Source organism: Myripristis murdjan, chromosome 5 (assembly GCF_902150065.1).
Source record: "Myripristis murdjan chromosome 5, fMyrMur1.1, whole genome shotgun sequence".
In the NCBI taxonomy this organism is placed as follows: domain Eukaryota; kingdom Metazoa; phylum Chordata; class Actinopteri; order Holocentriformes; family Holocentridae; genus Myripristis; species Myripristis murdjan.
The window spans coordinates 22,922,894-22,944,089 of record NC_043984.1 but is presented as its reverse complement, the minus strand read 5'-3'; the positions used below and the strand labels follow the sequence as shown (position 1 = coordinate 22,944,089).

At 41.9% G+C, this 21,196-nt stretch overlaps 1 protein-coding gene across 1 annotated transcript in view; it reads left to right on the top strand.

Moving 5' to 3' along the window:
* Positions 1-21,196, top strand: part of kif21b (kinesin family member 21B) — a 72,935-nt gene that overhangs the window by 12,667 nt on the left and 39,072 nt on the right. The window contains exons 2-4 of the mRNA XM_030051429.1: positions 17,807-18,029; positions 18,360-18,542; positions 19,723-19,872. Of these exons, the coding sequence (XP_029907289.1) occupies positions 17,807-18,029; positions 18,360-18,542; positions 19,723-19,872 (556 nt within the window). The remainder of the gene's footprint in view (positions 1-17,806; positions 18,030-18,359; positions 18,543-19,722; positions 19,873-21,196) is intronic.

Sequence of the window (21,196 nt, the reverse complement as noted above, 5' to 3'; positions counted from 1 at the left end):
GGGATCGCCCGATATGGACTTTTCAGGAGCGATATGATTAATTAAGTAATCTAGCTGATACTTAGCATTTTCTGCCAAAAATATTAGTAAATATGTTAAAAAGGGCTCAAAACTGCACTGTAATGAACATGTGTGTGTAATTAAAAATGTGTAGAGGATTGATTTATCTGTATTTCAGATTTCTGTGGAAATGAATTTCCCTGCAGGCACTAAACTAGACACAGGACTTGGGAGGGAGCAGATGCATCTCATAAAACGAGCTCTTTTTTTAAATTGATCAGCATATCAGCCCAAACAGCCAATACCAATAACGAAAGAAGCAATATTATCTGACTTGGAGTTTAGATAATATGGAAAAGAGTGAATATTGGAGCCATTATTGGCACAGTTAATAGCTGGTCTGTCACTATTTCGTAGTGCTGCATTTTGCCACCTATTACCACGTTAAGAGTTTTCACGTGAGTTTTGAAGTATTGATAGATATTAATGGTGCGTGTGTGCGTGTGTGTGTGTTTGTTGTCTTTTTGCTAGGGGTTAGTCCAGAGATGAGGTGGCTGATGGAGCTGACAGTAATTCTCTGACAATATGACTGTGGAGAAGGTTGTTGGAATTCATATTGCAGACAGAACATTACCACGTATGATGTATTTTTAAGCATTTTTTCAACAGCAAGTCAAAGATTTATGTTTCACTCATTTGACGTTGGCCCACCGCAAGAGCCTTTGAGTTACACCACGCTGTAAAAGGCATTGTGGGTAGTCAGCACGTGGTTAGCGCTGTGGAGAGACAGACACCAACTGGGTGTGGCAGAAGGATGCCACTCCGAGTTCGCCCGCTGCCACCTGGGTGAGCCAGCTGTCCCTGGCCCGTGCCAACCCCATGTGTCCAGCGCCCCACATCTCATAAACCCTCATAATGCCGACTTGCCTTCCCATTCACTGCCTCCCCCACCGAAGCCACCAATTACACCAATGCTCATTTTAACTACATTTCCTTAATTCATTCACTTTCTGCATCGCTGCCTCCGTTTCCCCAAGTGACGCTCTTTTGGTCATCACCAGTGCGTTCCTGTAGCACGCTCCCACCTGAGCCAGCCACTTACAAACCTCCATTTGTCTCTGTTTCTGCTCCCCCCCCTTCCGACCCCTCCTCCTCCTAAGTGCTGCTGAATTGATCTTCAACCTCGTGTTCTGCTTCTCTTTGAAGAACCCATACAAAAAGCATGAAATTACTTCCTTGATGTTACATTTTCTCTTCTGAAGCAGGATGTTGGGGCGTGGCGTGACTGAAGGAGGAGTCATTCAGAGGCGTATACCAATGGGATATCAGTTAGAGAGCATGACACAGTTTTATTTGATGACAGGAGTGGATGGGTAGGTCTGTTCGAAAATAAATTTAAAAAAATAGTTTTATTAGTTAGAATTTTTATTTACTTCTACTGGTGCAGCATGAGGTCACCATAAATTATTTATAGTTTTCCAAAAAGTAATGGGGAGTTCATTTCATGGGGACTTAAAAGCAGGGATGCACTAATATACTGGCAGACTGTTGGTAGCAGATGATATCAGCTTTAAAAGTCCATGTCGGTATCACTTCAGTATCATCATTACTGCTGATGTTTGGTCGATAATGGAATCGGTGTGTTTGTATTCTTTTTAAAAAAATTTGTCACCCAATAAATCTGATAAATCTGACAAATTAGCAGCAGAGTTAAATATCATTAGATATACATGTTTGAAAAGCGTACCCTGCTGTGTACCTGCTTTTGTAATACAACTCTTACAAAAGGTACATCGATATCAGTATCAGATATTGGATATTGGATATTGGATTTGGCCTAATAAAAAAACATATCGCTGGATCTCTATTGGCTTAAACGTGGCCTAAACCAGAGCCTTGCATTTCTCACTGCTCTTTCATTCGTATTCTGTGCCAGCTCATTTCATTCGTAGCTAACATGACTTTGTCCTGCCAGGGACGCAGCTGAATGCAGAATCAGTCAAGTGCCCACTGGCTCTCCCTGCCCCCCCTCTCCATTTTTTTGGATCACCATATGAACGTCTGGTAGTGTGTGTGTATGTGTGTCTGTGTGTGTGCGTGTGTCTGTGTGTCTGGCGGCCATCCTGCTCGCCTGCTGTGATGTCGGGACCGTGTAGAGGATTGGGAACAGAGATAAAGAGGCGGCTTTAGTGAATGGCCTGCCTGGACAGCCCATGGTGGGAGAGTCTGTTGCCATTACACACCCATACACACAAACACTTGACTGCAAGACAGCATGATAACTATCAGAGCATAACAATATATATATTTATACACACACACACACACACACACACACACACACACAGTATCCACTTAATCAGATCCACCATTACAATCTACTGCAGTTCATTGTAACAGCTCTGCCATAAATTCTACCTTTTAAGAAAGTTTATAATGTTCAGTTTTTGTTGACATGGCGGAGAATTGTGTAAATTTAAATCAATGTTTACTATTTAGGTTGTAGTTTGCAGAGGTCTATTACGTGACTACATTATATTTAGAAGTGTTCTTAATTTTTTATCCTCACTATTTATATACATGACCCTGTTCCCACCCTGCAGCATCTCAAGTGGCCAGCTCTAAGTACAGGTGTGAATGCATCTCAATGCGTCTTAAGATCCAATCGCTCACACCACATTCAGAGGTGGTCTGCCTCACATATAGCTACATTATTTTAGCAGTGTGTACGTGAAGGCATCCTGGGCCACACTGATGGACCGCCCACTCAACTGATGTCATTTGTGCAAGCAGAAGCTGTAGGTGATGAGGTGATGTGGTGAGACAGTAGAGATGCCCATTTTCCACCTCTTCAGCAAAATGAACACTGACAAAGATATTAATTCACAGTTTGAGGCCGTTTGTACAGAGTTGTATTGTGGGTATCAGTGATGGGGCAGGTGTAGCTATGAGGCTCGCCAGAGTAAGAGATGAAGAGTCACTGACAGGTCTTGGAAAAACTTAATCATCTTCTTTTAATTTCCACCATGGAAGGCACAAGTTGTTGAAGTCATTTTTTACATTTCGAGTGGCCATTTTGACTTATTGGTTAAGGTTAGGAAGTGAGATCTGATCACAAGTGGTCACTTGAGATGCATGTGGAGACGCTTTCTAATCGCAGGTGTGAACAGGGCCAGAGAGACGAGACCGTCGATCAGAGGCAGAGAGAGTTGATGGTTTTATCTGCGGAATCACTGCAGACAGTTGATCCAGGAAATCAATCAGAGCCCTGATTAAATGGACAACAGGATGGAAATGCCTACTGCAGCTACAGTATATAATTAAAAATAGTGCCATGCAGCTGCACTGTGCTAGCGTTTTTAAAGATTGATAGCTTTTCAGGGGTTTGTATGTAGGCTTTAAACAGGGATGGAACTATATGTTTTTTTTTTTTGTTTGTTTGTTTTTTTTGAGACCAATATAGAAATCTGATATCTATTTAACCACAATGGCCAACTTGGATTCCAGTGCTGCCAAGAATTATCGTAAAAATCGCAGTTTGAATGAAAGTCCAGCTTTTCAAACAGATAATTAAGGGTTTTGTAATCGAAAGACCGTGTTAGTTTTGTTATGCTGCTAATTTGACAGTTGTGTTAAGTTACACACTCTTGGAGAAAAAGTGCCAGATTTCAGCCAAATATTAGCAGAAAAAATACTTTTTGGACTGACGTTGCTTTTTAAAGCTAATATCGCCATGCACCGATATCTGGTGATTTATCAGTCCACCCTTAGAGTTAATATAAGCTAAAACATCTGGGCAGATGTTTATTGGAACTAAGTTTATTTACATAAAGAATGGGAATTTAGTGTATTGCTTTATTGCATTTATATGTCTTTTTAATCAGTAGCACAGCATTGACGGCATAAGATATGTATTACTAATAAATATGCAGGATGTGCTTTTATGAAATTTTTTTTTTTGATGATGGCAAATTTCTGGATCTCCGAGAAATTTTGATAAAAATCACTTTTGAAAACTTTTTTGAGATTTCTAAACCAGAAAGAGTCTAACTTGCTTTTTTCAGTCTTTTTTGTGTATGGGGTTCATCGCAGTCATGCCCTCGGCAGGCAGTGGTCTGCCGCCCCTCCATCTACAGCGGCACCTCAAGGCCTCTCTTGTTTCATCCCACAGTCACTGATATGCCCAGAGCACCTAACCCAAAATAGGCCAAGCCAAGTCCCTGAGCTCTCAGCGCTTTTCATCGCAAACATGCAACAGTCTTCATGATTTGATGTTTTATTCTCCGTTCTTGTTCTCATTCTTACTCTGTCCCGCTCGCTCTCTCTGTAGAGCTGGACAAGAAAGAGGCAGACACACTGAGAAGGAGGCAGAGAGATAAACCGTTCAAATCTCATTCATCAGCTCTGCCTCTGCAGCTTTTCAGACGTTTTGTATCAGGTGTACCGTGTGTGACAAAGCACTATTCACTACCTCTGAGCGAGCCGGCCACTATCACATGTTACTGTGATGCACCATCTTAACTCTAAACACACAGCACTATCAGCTGTAGAAGGCATAATCAGAGGTCATTACACAGTCACAAGGTATTTGGAAGAATATAGCAGCCTCTAGGGCTTGACAGGGACCTCATAATATGATATATGATATGATATGATTTTTGCTGATACAGTGCAGTACTGTACAAAACAGAATCGATTGAAAATATTTTAACAGAGCTTAAACTCCACATCTTACATAACATCTCACAACATATTACAGGATAAATCGTGACAAGCTGAACAAACAGTTAAATTCAAAATCCTCGCCTATTAAATCTGAATTAACTCACCACACTTAACATTGTATTAAGTGTAGATGTAATAACAGTATATGAAAATGAAGTGCATAAACAGTACATACTGATACAAGGGGCTAAAAAATGAATACAGCATTGCGATCAGTAGTATCACAATATTCAGCTGTTTTTATTTATTTTTTGGCAAAGTTATATTGGTCTCAAGTAAATTACAATGAGATCATTCATTTTGGTGCTACTTCAAAAAAAAGCTTTTCAGAGACTTAACTTCAAACGCTTATCTCTGCTTGCAAATTTTGTTTTGTGAATGGGTTGCGCCATGCTTGTTAAAATGCAAATTAAAATTCTGCATTATTATTCAAATTAGATATATTTATTTTCTCTTTTCTTCAGTTCTCTAGTTTTTCTCAGTGAGATTTTACACCTCTCATTTTGCCACCTTTTGACAGTTAGCTATCGCTGTTTACAAAGTAGTACAAAATGTTTTTTTATATTTTTATTTTTCACACCCTATCTCTCTCACAGTGATAAACTCCCCTCTGACTGTCCACATGTGCCCCTTTTCCACCAGAAAAAACCTGGTGCTAGTTCGGAGCTGGTGCTAGAGCCGGTGCTTAACTGGTGCCAACGAAGAACCGGTTTGTTTTTCCACCGGTCAAGAGCAAAGTGGAGCCAAGTCAGAGCCACGTCATGACGTCTTCGGAAAACGTGATGACGGGTGCGCGAGACGCTCGCTCAGAATCACAATAACCATCATGAATGAATGAATGAATGAATGATACTTTATTAATCCTTTGCAGGAAATTACATTGTCACGGCAGCTTCATCACTTCAACACACATAAAACTGCACACTCATACTATACAGCGGCTGCAGCGTCTCTGTCTCTGTCCGCCCGTCCTGTCCTGAAGCCGGTGAAACTGATCAGTGAGTCGGGGATGATGTTCGTGAGCCGCGTCTCAGTCAAGCATATAACGCTGCTTTCCCGATACAGTTTCTGGCCCCGGGTGGAGCAGGATCTGGATTTATTAGCGATGCAAATACTGCTTGTGTCTTTACAAGCCTACATTTCAATACAGAGGCGAAAAACACAATTATTGCCGGCTACCTGTCGGATTCGCGATCGGAACGAATGACCGCTATGTTTAGTTATAAAACGGGTGCTTCTCATCCTTAAATGTAATTTGCTGAGCCGCGTTCCATGCCGTTGTAAAATCAGTATAACCCGCGGCTTCTAGGGGATTATTGTTTATGTTTATAGCGTTCGCAGTTCCTGTTTTGTTTTGTAACCCCGCCCACCAATGACGCGGTGGGCCGCGTCATCGGTTCTTTCTCTGGCTCCTGTTTAGCCCCTGCTCGGAGTCGGTGCTTGCCTAGCACCAGTTTGGAACCAGTTTGGCACCAGTTTGGCCCCAGCTTGGGCGGTGGAAAGCCAAAAAACTGGTGCTAAGTCAGGCACCGGCTCCGAACCAGCCCTGGTGGAAAAGGGGTAATGGAGTTATCTTGTCCCGGTTGCCATGTGGATGTGACCTGGACTTGCTCACATTGAGAGTGATAAGAGCACAGCTGCGTTTGTCATGGGAAATCAAGGAGAGAAAACACTCGCCAGACATGTAGTTCATTTGGGCTTCAGTTTGTTGAAAAGTGTTATTGCAGCACCCATCTCTTCCTGATTGTGGAAATTGTGGAAAATCACTGAAACACTCACAAAGAAAGTGCCACTACACTCTCTCTGTCTCTTCCTCTTTAAGAATTACATGCTGATGTTTTTTTCATACTCCCTGTCTCTCTCTGAACAGAAAAATGAGCTTGAGAGGGAAAAAACCCATAACATTTTCTGAAAATGCTGGGCATATCCCCATCTGTGTTACACACATGCAGGCAGGGCTGTGCCAGCTCGGTTAATCCTAATCTGAGCGTGCGTTCCTACAATGACATGGCAGTAATCTGATGTATAGTACAAGCAAACAGAACCACACGGTCACTCTGCGCTCCTGTTTATGTAATCTGCACTGGAAACATGGATATCATCTCTTTTAGAAAGGGAGAGGCTCTTCTGCTCCGTGAATAAAGACGTGAGCTTGCGACTAAGTGATAAATGTTTTACCCTCCCTTGATAACTGCTGTCAAAGTCCCTGTGAGCTGCTCAGCGGTCAGCAGCATAAGACTGTGATTGTACAAAGAGGCTCCCACGTGCTGATGTTTGTGACTGCTCCCTGAGGCTGCTGCTTTTAAATACACTGGGAATGTGGACTGCGTCAAGCTTGTGTGGTTAAATAGAAGTAAAATTAAAGGGACTGTGATTATACATGATAAAAACTTATGAAATTAGAAAAGGTCTTATGGACCTTTTCAAATTTCTAAATTCTCTGTATAAAGTACAGAGTGTTGTACTTGATGCCTTAACCTGTAAATGTATCTTAATGTTGTAGCGTACGTAATTCAAGCCGTGAGTAATTTGTAACATGTGTTTAACTTCCCCCCGCTGCCCCTTGAAACCACTCTTGAATTTGTTGAAAAGCATTTATGTGGTCATTATCACCCTGAGATATATGAGGATTAGGAGGGGGCCGTGTTCACACAATAGGGTGCACCTGGTCCTTTTTCAATGGCCTCATATTGCGCAGATGCTACACGTGTAGAGAAATCAACACATCTAATGACTCCCATAAGATGGCTACCTTGAACATCTATCGCCATGTTAATAATTTGCCCACACAAACCGTAAATGCTCCCCTTGGGCACGCTCCACACATAAACCTGTCCAGATGTAGGAAAAGGGGTGACAGCCGACTCATCAGACCTTGTTTCTGTTTTCCTTGGCTCAGATGTTTAGTGTTGTTCTCCTTACTCCAGGTTAGTCTATGCTCTGAGAGTTCACAGTGTAGAGTTTTTGTTGGGTGTCAAAATTGCTGATTTGGTTCTGTGACAGTTTTTTTTTTTTTTGGTCTGTAGATTTGTGGTTTTAAGTAGTTATGCTGGGTTTATATCTCTTGCGGTTTAACTGTTTTCCCCAGTTTCTCCATGTTTGGGATATATCATGATTTTTGAGATTGCTCTCTTTGGGACATGACGTAGTTTTCTGGTTTTTGTGAGTTTTGCTACTGCAGGCTCTCCCCTCAGGCTTTCTTGCCTCTTGTTGCCTCATGTTGCTTTGAAAGGCGATCGATGGACGTCTTTCAAAATGGACACATGGCATTCAACTTATTGTCACTTACGAAGCTGCCTTGATTGTAGTTTAGTTACTTCAAAGTTAGTCTTTTGTCAGGTGGTGTTTCTGGTATTTTGCCCACTGCCTTGTACATTTATATCTTTAAGACATTTGAGGGTGGCAGTATCTCTAGGACCAGTTTTAGGTAACTTTGTTAACTGTGAACCAGCGCAGAGGCTTGCCAGGTCCGCAGCAGAGGCGGTCCCACAGCAGCAGACAGCGTGCTGGGACTGCAGTGCTGTGAAACCAGCAGGGATGCATCTTGAAGCATTTTGGAAGACCACTTCTTTGAATTTCAAGGCAACACCTTTTAGCACAGTTAACTTCATCTTTTTTCTATTTGAATCACTCAACTATGTCCTTAAAAATGGCAGCTCCTTGGTTTGACATCAGTAATTGACTTACAATGGAATACAACAGCTTTCTCTCAAAGGTTTTAGTGGATGTATAGAAACGTTTTGTGCTCGATACACTGTGGACAGGCCTGGAGGATTGAGTAGCATTAATGCGGAAGGGCTGGCATCCATTTATTCATTGAAATAAAATATACAAGGAGGGCGGTTTCCTAATCCCTGGCAGCTTTCCCTGCTGCTCTGGATAATGCTTTCCAGTGATGAGCTACTAGACTATTTGATGGATATTAGAGGCCGTTTGTTTAGGAGACAGTGCCAAGGGTGTGTGAAATCTGAGTGGCCCCTGCATAAGCTCATTACATAGAGGAAATGAGGTGTGTGAGACAAAGAGAGAGGGTGAAAGGACTGGATGCAGTGACAGGTGTCAGACTTCCTTTTCTGCTGAGTGGTTATTAATGAATGAGCTGACAAGGGGAAACAAAGCCTCACCGCTTCTCACTTTGTCTACCCAGGTACAGAGGGGAGGGGGCACAATACAGCAGCAGCGCAAATGTAGATTATAAACGATGAGTACAAGGTTGCTTTTTTCATTCACTCTAAAAGCTCTCTGTGTCTGTATAAGTTCACACCAAAACAGGAAGACAGTTCTCTTAGACTCTTGGTTTTATGTTTTGTTTTATAAGAACATGCTTGGCTTATTTGAGAAATTAGTGTGAAATTATGATTGTTATTTTCTGGGATTTGAATCACCTGGAATTTGGCCATATTTATTGCTGATGTTGATAGATGTCCTTCATTGCATCTACTGTGTGATTTTTTTTTTTTGGTATGCACACACACATAAACACAAAATTCTGCTTGATTGCATTCATCTGTATGTGGATATGCATCCATACGTACATATGTCATCTATAAGAAAGAGTGTGTATGTGTGTCCATTTGTGATCGTGCTTAGCAAACCCCCGGTCTTTCTTTGACAAACAGCAGAAAAACAGAAAGGGGAAATACGATATGGACTAAATCAAATATCAATTCATGTGACTGAGTACCTCTTTATCGATTCTGTGGCGATACTGTAGGCGTGACTATTGGTGTTTTGATACAATATTTACACACAAGAGATGTTGGATAATCAATCATTTGTTATGTAGATATGATGACCAAGCAGGAGACAGATACAACAGCAAGAACAGTCTAATTTCGTTGTACATATGTGTATAATGACAATAAAAGTATCTTATCTTATCTAATAAACTCAGAGAACTGCATCCCTTTTGTGTATTGCAGCCCTTAAAACTAGGAGAAGACAACACCTCTGTGATATCACAATATTACAATATCCAAACTCCCACAAAAAATGTTTTCTGATATCAGGATATTGATATATTAATTTATCCCCCTACTCTAGATATACGGCCAGTTTGGTCTGTCAGATCCTGATGAATGAGAGGACTTGATCAGTGATCCGATATCAGCGCTCTTACGTTGAGTAACTTGATGCCACAGATATTTAAAGCATAATGTGCTGCATGCCTATACATGCTTTTCATTTGTTTTGTGCTTTATATTACTCTGGCCGAAACACATTGTGCATTGTTCCACAGACATTTGGCCTCTTAAACATTTTTATGTTGCGAACTTGTAAATAGACTATTTTAATGCTATGGAGCCCTACATGGATACAGATTTAGGCAGGTAATTATTCAAGTCTGAAGCTGTGTTGTTGTTGTTTTGGGTTTTTTTTTTAGGATTGTTTTTAGCTTCATATTGCACAGTATGCTTGCTTATATCAAAGTGACAAGAAAGTGAGAAGGCATAGGACAACAATATTTGCTCTCTCAACACGTCCTCCAGAGCAACCATGGCTGGGTGGTTTTACACTAGAGTTAATGTTGGTGTTTCCACCCCACCAACATGAGGTTTTATTCTCTACCTGTCAGCGCTACCTTTCCTGGATGGCAGACAGGGTGGTGAGGCTTCTGTCAACAAATATTGGATTGTTCTGCGATGCGTGGGTGTGACTCTGTTTTCATTTAAAATAGCCATATAGAAACAGACAATGCAATGTGTCTCAGACCAAATGATGGATATGTATTTTTTCCATCATGAAGGGGATGTTTGATCGGTAGGAAGAGAGATGGAGCGAGAGGAAGTGAGGCAGGGAGGAAAAGTCCACGGTGATTAGTCTGTGCTGTTATCACAGAAGAAGGAAATGGAACAAGCTGTTTTCCTCAATCCCTCCTCCTCTCCGTTGCTTCAGTGCTTTTGTCCTGCTGATCTGTTTTCACTGGCAACACACCGAGCGAGGGGTGGGAAACTAGGAGAGGTGTGAGGATGAAAAAAGACAGTGGGCAACGAAATCAAAGATGAGAGAAAGGAAGCTTTTTTTGCAAGCAAGAAAGTGAAAGAAACTTATTCTGTAAGCGGGAGAGGAAAAAAAGCAGGGAAAGAAGGAGAAGGCGTTAATTTAACTGTCCAGTATCTCTCTCAAAAACGTCTTGAGTAAGGCCAGTGGAAATTTGCAAGGAAGCTGCCGCCTGATTTAACCCATCTGAACACAACGTGAACAAAACATCTGATTACTTGTGGGCAGGAGGAAATTGACAAAGAGAGTTGTACTAGAAAAAGACAAATTTGATGTCAGTAGATGTTATTTTCCTTTGATAAAGACAGGGAGTGTTGAAGAAAACATGGCCACAGTGTCTCGCTTCCTCCACTGGCCCTGAGCCAGAGGATAAGACTGTGAAACACTCACAGCTCAAGTGAATAAGATTAGCCATGTGTGTGTATATGTGTGTGTACTATATCTTTATTGAAGTGTTTATGGTATGGAAATGAGCCCTTTGGCTATCGCTGGCCTGTGTACTTCTTTGAAGGTTGAGTGAGTGTGAACATGCACACACACACACACACACACACACACACACACACACACACACACACACACATGCAAACACACATTTACTGGCACTTGGTGTCATTGGCAGTGGTGGCAGTGGGCTGATTTTATTGGTACTCTGGGCTCGTTGGTGACAGACTTGGCGCCTTTTCATGGTCCACATTCTGGATTGTGATTGGCTGGCCAGTCAGCAGTTGGATTTCAGATGAGAGTTATTTAACGACTTGATTGGAAATCTGCATGAAGATGCACGCCTCCACCATATCCTCAAATTTTACAAGCGTAATACCTGCAGATTTTACAAGTGTACAGGCACACACACACACACACACACAAACACAAACACACACACACAGTTAGTGTTACATTAGGCGTCCCTGAGCAGTGTGTGCAGTTCCCAAGGAAACGGGACCCTTCTGAAGTCTGGCAGCTGAGGGGAGTGGTGATTGGGAGAAAACCTGGAAACAAGACTAAGCCCTCTTTATCTCTGTTGACACTGTGTGCGTGCGTGCATGCATGTGTGTGCATGTGTGTGTGTGTGTGTGTGTGTGTTTGTAGTATACTACTACATTTGTAGTGGTCACAGACTGCAGTAACAGTGCCTGTGTGGTAGTAGAGTACTCTGGCACTGATAGAGAGCCATCATTTTGTCATTTTTACAATATTTCTTGGTGTCTCTATCACAGCAATTAGTAGTAAGCACATCTGTCTCCGTTTCCCCTGCTGTGTTTATATATTAAGAGCAAAGTTTAATTATTGTACTATCTCGTGCCAGTTCAGCTGTTAAAGCTGTTACACTTGTGCTGGTGTGGGTAGTGAAGTGGCAGATTTGGCACCTTGACAACACTCGTGTGTGTTGACCCTCTGCTGCTCTTATCTGCCATGAAAGATGTGGTCAGCCAATAGTTTCTCTCAGAGGCCACTCCCTCCCTTTGATTTCAACACACCAATGACATCTTGTCCACCCCCTGCCATCTTGACACAACATGTTACCCCAGTTGCATCAGTGTCTCCTTCTGTGCAGCAGGGCCTATGTGCTACCGCTCTGCTGTGATTGTGACAATGGCATTCTCAGTGCATATGGCTCTCAGTTGTTTGCCGTCGTCTAAGTAAGCTTGATGTGCGAGCGATGGAGCCCCTCTGGTATCGATAGCAGTTGTAGGTCACATGTCTAACACTCTGCACATGTCTGCAGTTTGAAGATGATCCAGAGCACATGGGACAACATATTCCTGTATTTGTGTCTGTGCCAGATAGTAAATAATTCTGTAAATCATACTGGATTGTGAACTGTTTGTTCACAATGTAAAGACTCGCAGCAGTTAAATATTAATCAGGATTACTTTGATAGAACTAAATAAACACCTAATTTTATTTCCATATGTAAGTGTTTGTGTATACAGCATTAAACACCAGATGGTTGCTTCACACATGTTAAGTTTCAGAGCAAATGCTTCTTTATTGACTAGGCTATGTGATGCTGTAGCAACTCTACTTTCTGATATAAATCTGATCTAATATCTCTATCAATGTTTTGACGACAATGGGGATGACTTCTGATGCTCTCATAAGATACTTACACATAAGAGATTTACATGATTACATGATAAACAGTCATTAGTAGTGTGGATATGATGACCAGGAAGGTAGAGGCAAATAACAGAACAGCTTCAGAAGTTCAGAAAATTGCATCACATCGCTATAGTGCATCCGTAGGCCATATCACGATATCCAGTATCCCAAACAATATCTAGCATCATATCACAGTATCAAGAACATATTGATATATTGCCCAGCCCTGCTGCAGCCACTAATGAAATTTCAACTTTGTGGTTAAGTGGGTTGGAAGTTGACGAGGTGTGCCTGTGCCACAAATGTCAAACAGGTTTTGAACCCAGCATTTAGTATTCTGAGGGAACCGCTGCCTCGTGTTTCAGAGTGCTCCAATCTCAAGTCACACTTGGCTGGTTTATTGACTTCAAGCAGGGCTTGATGTGGCAATTACACTGTGTGTGTGTGTGTGTGTGTGTGTGTATGTGTGTGTGTGTGTGTGTGTGTGTGTGTGTGTGTGTGTTTGTTTGCTTATATTTGTTGTGGCTGGTCCTAATTAGCCGTGTTGGGTTTGATAATGATCTTTATAAGTGAATTCCCTCAGAGCTAGTGTATAATGAGTTTCTGACTTTGTGTGCGTGTGTGTGTGTGTGTGTGTGTGTGTCTAAGCAGAGATATTACCTACCTGTGTGCACAAGCATTTGTGCCACAAGTATGTCTTGTATGAAAAAATGGGAGCAAGACAGGTGTGCATGTTTGTGTTTGTGTGTGTTGATTCTTTTGGGGAGTTTGTTTAGGCCCCAGGCTACTTAAACCATTTTCTTATTAGTGTGTGCATGGATGAAGGAGGGATAGACGACTTAATTTGCTGCATCAGGGATCCACAGTCTGCTCCTGTCTGTGTTCCTGTCTTGGCTTTAGTCTTGTAGAGACACATTTAATCACGGTGTTATGGGCTATTTTTAGCTGCTAAATGTCCTTTGGAGAGTGTGTGGTCTGTGTCTGGATCTTTGTGTGTGTGTGTGTGTGTGTGTGTGTGTGTGTGTATAAAGTGTGATGTTTGCTGTACAGATCAATATTATGGATCCAGTCTTTTGTTGGCGCAGCTGGCTTAAACGCCCATCCAGCTGGGCCCTGTGTGTGTGTGTGTGTGTGTGTGTGTGTGTGTGTGTGTGTGTGTGTGTGTGTGCGCATGTGTGTGTGCGTGTGTGTGAATTGATTATTTATAGCTGTTCCATTTCCTCTCCCTGTGGATCAGTCACAGGCTGTCATTGTTGTTTGTGTTTCTCTTTGTGTGTCTGTGTGTGCTTGGCATGTGCATGTGTCAGATATTTATGTTCACTCTCATGTGATCTAGATCTTGTCAAGACATTTTCATGAATTCTGTCATACTTAGCTTTTACTCTTTCTGTCAGACAAGAGAACAAGAGAGAGCAAGAGAGAGGGAGGGGGAGAGAGAGAGAGAGAGAAAGAGAAATGGGATAGCAAAATGTTTCTGTAATTGTGATGTATGGAGCAAAATACATAGAAGAGGATAATTGAGAAGGGATTCTTTCTTTCTTTCTTTCTTTCTTTCTTTTTTCTTTCTTTCTTTCTTTCTTTCTGCTAATTGTATGTCGTTTGAAGTGTTAGATCTGACACTTCACAGTAATTTCTACATGCAAAAGATCGAGTGTAACCAGAGAGTGAATGCGAGCAAAATGACCTCCAGTCCTTTCACCCTCTCAGGGATACAGCTGCAGCTCACGCACACACACACGCACACACACACACACACACACACACACACACACACACACACACACAGACACCCACACACACTCTTTTAATGCTCCTACATCCATGTTACAGAAGGAATTTACGCCCCTTCTGCCAAATCCAGTGTATTTAATAATTGGCTTAACCAGCAGCACCAATATGGGATCTGTGGTTTCAGAGACATTAACCTCAGTGTCAAGGTCACCTCCAGTAATGAAACAGGACCACTTTCTCTGCAACACACAGTCTCAGATGGTGGGAGTGTGTGTGTGGTTGCATGCCTCTGAATTTAACTATTCTAATGTCTTAATGCCTTCCTGGAAGACCCCCTCAATGACGCCTCAAGGCCAGAGGAAAGTCAGAAAATGCTGTTGTCAGCCATGTGTGTCTATACGTGTGTGTGTGTGTGTGTGTGTAGGACCATAACTATGTGTGGTAAAGAGATTACTGTGAGTGTGACCCCTTGACTTGGGGGTGTGGTTCTTAATGTATGCCTGAGAGGAACCATGTGTGAACTGAAGATAGTAGGTTGTTTGTGAACAGAGCATACACAGTATTTTGAATATGATACAAAGGTTCCTTCACTGCATTTGCGCGTGTGTGTGTGTGTGTGTGTGCATGTCTGAAATGCGCCCATGCATCTCCCACCACTATTCATATAGCAACTGTGTGTGGTGAAGGGCTTTTGTTTCTCATTGTGTGTGCGTGTGGGTGTGCATGCCACTGTTGCATTGACATAAGAGGTCTCTGGTGTGGTTTCATTGTGTGTGTGTGTGTGTGTGTGTTGGTGTGCATCCCCCTGAAGGTTGAGCTTGGGGGTTTAGCATGTGAAGAGACAGACCTTGCGCTTCATTTCTGCTGGCTCATGGCTTTTTTATTGCAGCTTTAAGTGATTACCTCCCCTCTTTGTCGACACGGTGCCTCTGAAAGCCCGAGATTAAGTCTGGTTTGCAGGATAGGTCTTCTGTTTTATGGACATTCACATCACTTTATCTCATTATTTTAAGTGAAATTAACTTTAGACCTGCAGTATTAGTCAGTGCTGGAGTCCTTTTGCCCTGCCTCTGTCCTGCAGCAATATTGTCCTAACAACCCCTCCCAGCAGTAAAGCAACGACGGTGAAACAGCAATCTGCTCTAATCAGTTGACGTGCCCTGCATGGCTTCCCACTGTTCTGCTTTAACGATGCTAATTATTAATACTGAGCCCTCATTCTGCCACCGAGTTGAAAGATGTTCCTCTAGTGTGGTGGTTTTCAGTCACAGTCCTCATGAGCCGCAGTCCTGCTGGCTCTCATTGTAGTCTATTTTACAGCTGCGATGCCAGGTGAAAACGATTAACTGGAGTTAACTACCTTTCAGGGCAGCTAGTACTGTGCGTTTCGAGAAATGCTGCATTCAGGCCATATCGGGGAGATGGGAAGTTCAACTCATTAACTTGTTGTGCCGACCTCCCAGTGTTCACGTGTTCGGCCAAATTGTTGCAGAACTGGCACTGCTAAGAGCCAGACAGATTTGCAGGCTAATCGCTAACACAAAAGCTAATGTCATAGCCTGTCCTGTAAATGAATGAATAAATAAATGTGTGGAAATGTGGTAGTAGCAAATGCAGTTTATAAAGTTCATGTTTACAGTTGTGACAATATGGTGTGGACATGGTATAAGATCCGCTGTTACAATGCCTTGATTTTCATCACACATCACCGCCTGTTGAACTGTGCCTGGCTTATCTTGATCTCGTACTTGCGCCCTTTCATCTCTTCATAGACCGATTTTACACCCGGTTGTCTGCATCGTATGACTCTCTAAATCAGCTTCTAAATCTTAAACAACTGTGCTGTTGTTGTCTTAGGGATTGCTCCTCACTCACATTGTCTTCAGTTTATTGGACACATCTGAAATTAAACGTGTGGAAAACATCTCGTTTAACTTTTGTGTAACAGGCCATAGTTTTGTCTGAAGGGTGACTTCTGTATGGGGGAAATACTTACACCAGTCCATCAAAGCGGAAGTGTAATTTGTCCACGAGGGTTATTTAGGCTTTGCAGGTGTCTTGCAGGAACTCTCCACTTCTTTTGATTTCATAACCTCAGATCAGATGTGTGCTAAAGTCTAGGCTATTTTTAGAGTAACGCTCTTAGAAATGTGTCAGGATGGGGGCGCCCCGGTGGCTCATTGCCTAAGAGTGTGTACCACGTGTTAAGGCCTGGTTACAGCGTCCTGGGTTCAAGTCTGACATCAGGCCATTTTCTGCATGTCCAAGAACCAAGCTTCGTTCCATGGGTGATCGGGCCTTTTCCTCTGCTGCCCCAAGGCTGTGGAACGCCCTCCCTGACCACATGAGGGCCCAACAATCTACAAATGATTTTAAAAGAACTCTAAAAACCTACTTATTTAAAAAGGCCTTTTGTTTGTGTCTGCCCGATTCTCCTTTTAATACTTTATTGTTCTCTTAATCCTTTTAACATTTTATTGATCCTTTATCTTTCTTCTTTCTCCTCTGTAGCACTTTGAGATTGTTAAATGTAAAGTGCGTTACAAATAAAATTTATTATTATTATTATTATTATCCCCTCTCCCCTGCCCTTCTTGTCTCTCTCTACTGTGAATGTCAAATAAAGCAGAGATGCCAAAAAATAATCTTTTTTAAAAAAGTGTCAGGGTAAAATGGTCAAAAAAAGATGAAATGCAAGCAAAAACAAGGTCTGCTTGATTTGTCGTGTTTTGCAAGTGATTTATCCACTGTTGTCAATGATTAAATGTTAAAATACTGTCCAACTCTTGAAGCTGTGGTTGGACAGTGAGTACTGCCACAGTATGACTCGCCCATTCATAGCTTGTTCTCAGTTTTTCATGGTTTCTTGTCTACGGCTTTACTATATAATATCAGAAGAAGTCTGCAGTCCCCCAAAAATATTCAAAGCTATGAACCTGTTAAAAATATTGTCATGAGTGAGCTGAGCACAGGTGTTCTTGTCTGCACTACATATGAACATGAGGTCAAAGAACAATGTGTGGATCAGATTGCAACTCACTTCTAATTACAAGTGAGACTGCTGTCATGCCTGATGACAGTCAGTGTGATTCTGTTAACTCGCTGTGCAGTTGTGCCTGTGTCACTGTGCGCAGACACGCATTTTTCACTTTCCATTTACTGTACGATTGTAAAATCTATGTCTGTCACTCTGTTATTCATTTACTGACACTCCCTGCTCTCCTCTTCTCTCCTCTCGTCACAGGATCCGTCCTCAGATGGCCAAAGAGAAGATTGAGGGCTGCCATGTTTGTACGCTGGTCACACCTGGAGAGCCACAAGTCCTCCTAGGAAAAGACAAGGCCTTCACCTACGACTTTGTGTTTGACCTGGATTCAGAGCAACATCAAATCTACCAGGCCTGTGTGCACAAGCTCATCGAGGGCTGCTTCGAGGGCTACAATGCCACTGTGTTCGCTTATGGACAGGTATCACACGAAAACAGTCACAAGAGTCACTATACACATACTGTTTAGCTTAGCAGCACATAATGACACATAAAAGGAGTACAAATAATGCACAAGGAACTGTACACATGTACACAGATGTATATACACCCACACTTACATACACACACAGGAAAGCACATACCCTCACTAAATATCAGTGCCTACACTCACATCAATCACATCAATCATTACATACAACACATGTGGTGATGTGCCTTTTTGAAGAGGAGCTAGTCAGAGTGTCTGATGTTCAAGGATAAAGGAGATCCCACAGTATTTTGTGACGTGTGTGTGTGTGTGTGGTTTCAGACGGGCTCAGGGAAGACCTACACCATGGGGACGGGCTTTGACGTGAACGTGAGCCAGGAGGAGCAGGGCATCATCCCTCGGGCTGTTCACCAGCTGTTTGAGGGAATCCAGAGCAGGCGGACGAGCGCCCAGGAGGCTGGCACCCAGCCACCTGAGTTTAAAGTCAGCGCTCAGTTCCTGGAGGTACAGGAACTCACTCATGCAGATGCAGATACACACACACACACACACACACACACACACATACACACAGACACTGCAATGCTCAAGCACACATAAAATCCACATTGTAACCCATTCTCGAGTGATTTGTTGACCTGTTTAAGTAAAAACACACACACAGAGATGCAGCAGAGACAATGCTTATTTTACCACACAGTCGAGTTTTGACACAGACACATGCGCATATGCACAAACACACATATATGCACACTCTCTGTGTTGTCAGTTTGAGAAGTTGCTTCCAGATGTGCATATGTGTGCACTGGGATGGATGTTCTTTCAGTGTTGTCCATATTAACTCTAACCAGATGGGACATAACAGGGAGACATGGGGATCAGCCCCCTCTTCCACAAACAGGAAGTGACAATGTGATGACAGATGGCAGGAATGTCTCTGTGCATTGTTGGACCTGATTAATGTTGTCCATTACCTCTGACATTATTACCCATCAGTGTGTGGTAGGAGATGCATGAGACGAAGGGATGAGAGGGAGGGAGGGAGGGGCGGTTGTGTAGGAGCCATGAACTAATATGATAAGGAATAATTGCCCCCAAAGGGTCCTGGTAGGCAGATAGCTTTGTAGCCTTTGGGAGCAGACAGTGTGTGTGTGTGTGTGTGTGTGTGTGTGTGTCTGGGCATGTATGTGCCATGCTCCCTTCTCTCTCTAGACACTTCAGCAGTACAGTAACAGACCATCAGACATGCAAAAGGCCCCGGTTATATTAATAATGAATTAACTCATCATTTCTCCTAACCAGTTTTTTTTCTGTCTTTCTTTCTTTCCTCCTTTCATCCATAGGTTGTCAGGTCATAGGGTTATCTTTGTTGATGGTAAACAGATGGGTGTGTGTTTGTGTGTGTGTGGCAGATGGAAATCGCTGAGTTTTCACCTGACCCCCTTGCCCTTTGCCCTCATCAGTTTCTGAAAGGTCATTCTTCGATGTCGTAGACTGTAGAGCTGTGTGTAATGAAGACAAAGAGGATCCAAACAATAGGAAATCCCAAATATACTATTAAATTATTAAGTATTAGTAATTACATGCACACACAAAACATCACACACTTTTTTTGTGCTGGATGTGTATTCATAAGGGTTGCCTGTGTGTTTTCACATGTGTGTGTGTTTCTTATTTCTTGTAGCTGTACAATGAGGAGATTCTCGACTTGTTTGATGGAGCCAGAGATCCAGACAGTCGGAGCAGGAAGTCCAACATCAAGATCCATGAAGACGCCAGCGGCAGCATCTACACCACTGGAGTCACATCCAGATTAGTACACTCAGAGCAGGAGGTAGGGGTGTGTGTGTGTGTGTGTGTGTGTGTGTGTGTGTGTTTAAATATGTGGAGATCTGTACCTGCATTTCTGTCAGTCTGTCTTTGTTCTCTATAGCTTTTACAATTCTTGTCATGTTTCTTTATATAAAGTTCATACTGTTGGCCATAGAGAGCGTTTTGAGCCTCTGGTTTGATACTTTCTTTCTTTTATTTGTTACTTTGACACTTTCTTGATCTTTTATTCCAACACAGTGCATTTTCACAACCTTTGTTGAATGAAAATACTTTTTGTTATGCATCTAAATGACTTTTTGTCCCGCAATTTTCTAAAAAGAAAAAGGAGGCATCCAAGGGCTTCTAAGGTCTCCTGTGGTGCTCTTTTGATAAAAGGGGTAACAGTCTTTAGGGCAGTTGTCTTTCAAAGGCACTCACAGGAAATGTAGGATTAAAATACCTTTATTGCACAGTGGGTATTGTTACATTAAAATGTAAAGTCAGCCTGCTGGGGCCTCCACATTACAGCTAAACAGCCTTCATCAGGGGACTGCCCCTAGCACAGACATCTGAATATAGAGGGTGTGGCTAAGTAATCACAAGATTGACACCATTTTAAATACAGCTACTTGTGAACATTAGTTAGCCACATGTAGGCCCCAGCAGGCTGATTTTATGCATTTTATGTAACAATTCCCACTGTATAATAAAGGCATTTAATCCTACTTTTATTGTTTATTGTTTTTTGTTTTTTGTTTATTGTTGATCCCCATTAGTCACTGCCTCAGTAGTGGCTATTCTTCCTGGGGTCAAATAAAAAATACAATACAATTAAAAGATTTACGAGCAAAACCAAATAAAAAACAAAACAAATTAAAGAACACGTAACATATACAGTCACACATATATCAAAGGAAAAGAAAACAACAACTATCATCCTAAATAACAAAGAATGATGAATAAAATATAACAGACATAAAATACATACATAAGTAAACAAAAATAGAATATATATCCGTATAGTAATGATAATTTTACTTAGTATACTAAATTGAAATCAAATAAGCATAATACAATAAACAACCATTACTCATAACAGAATACAATTAACTGACGTTTCCTGTGAGTGCTCTTGAAAGACAACTATACTAAAAATTTTCTAAATAAAATCAAATGACTCAAGTTGATTTTCTTATGCAAATGCCCAAATAAAGGAAGAAAACTTCATTTTGCACAATGGGCATTTACGTTTTTACATTTTGGGTATTTAGCTTTACATTTTTTTTACACTTCCCCTTCACTTTTACACTTATAAACACAGAAGGAAAACAGGCTTCAGTTCCAGT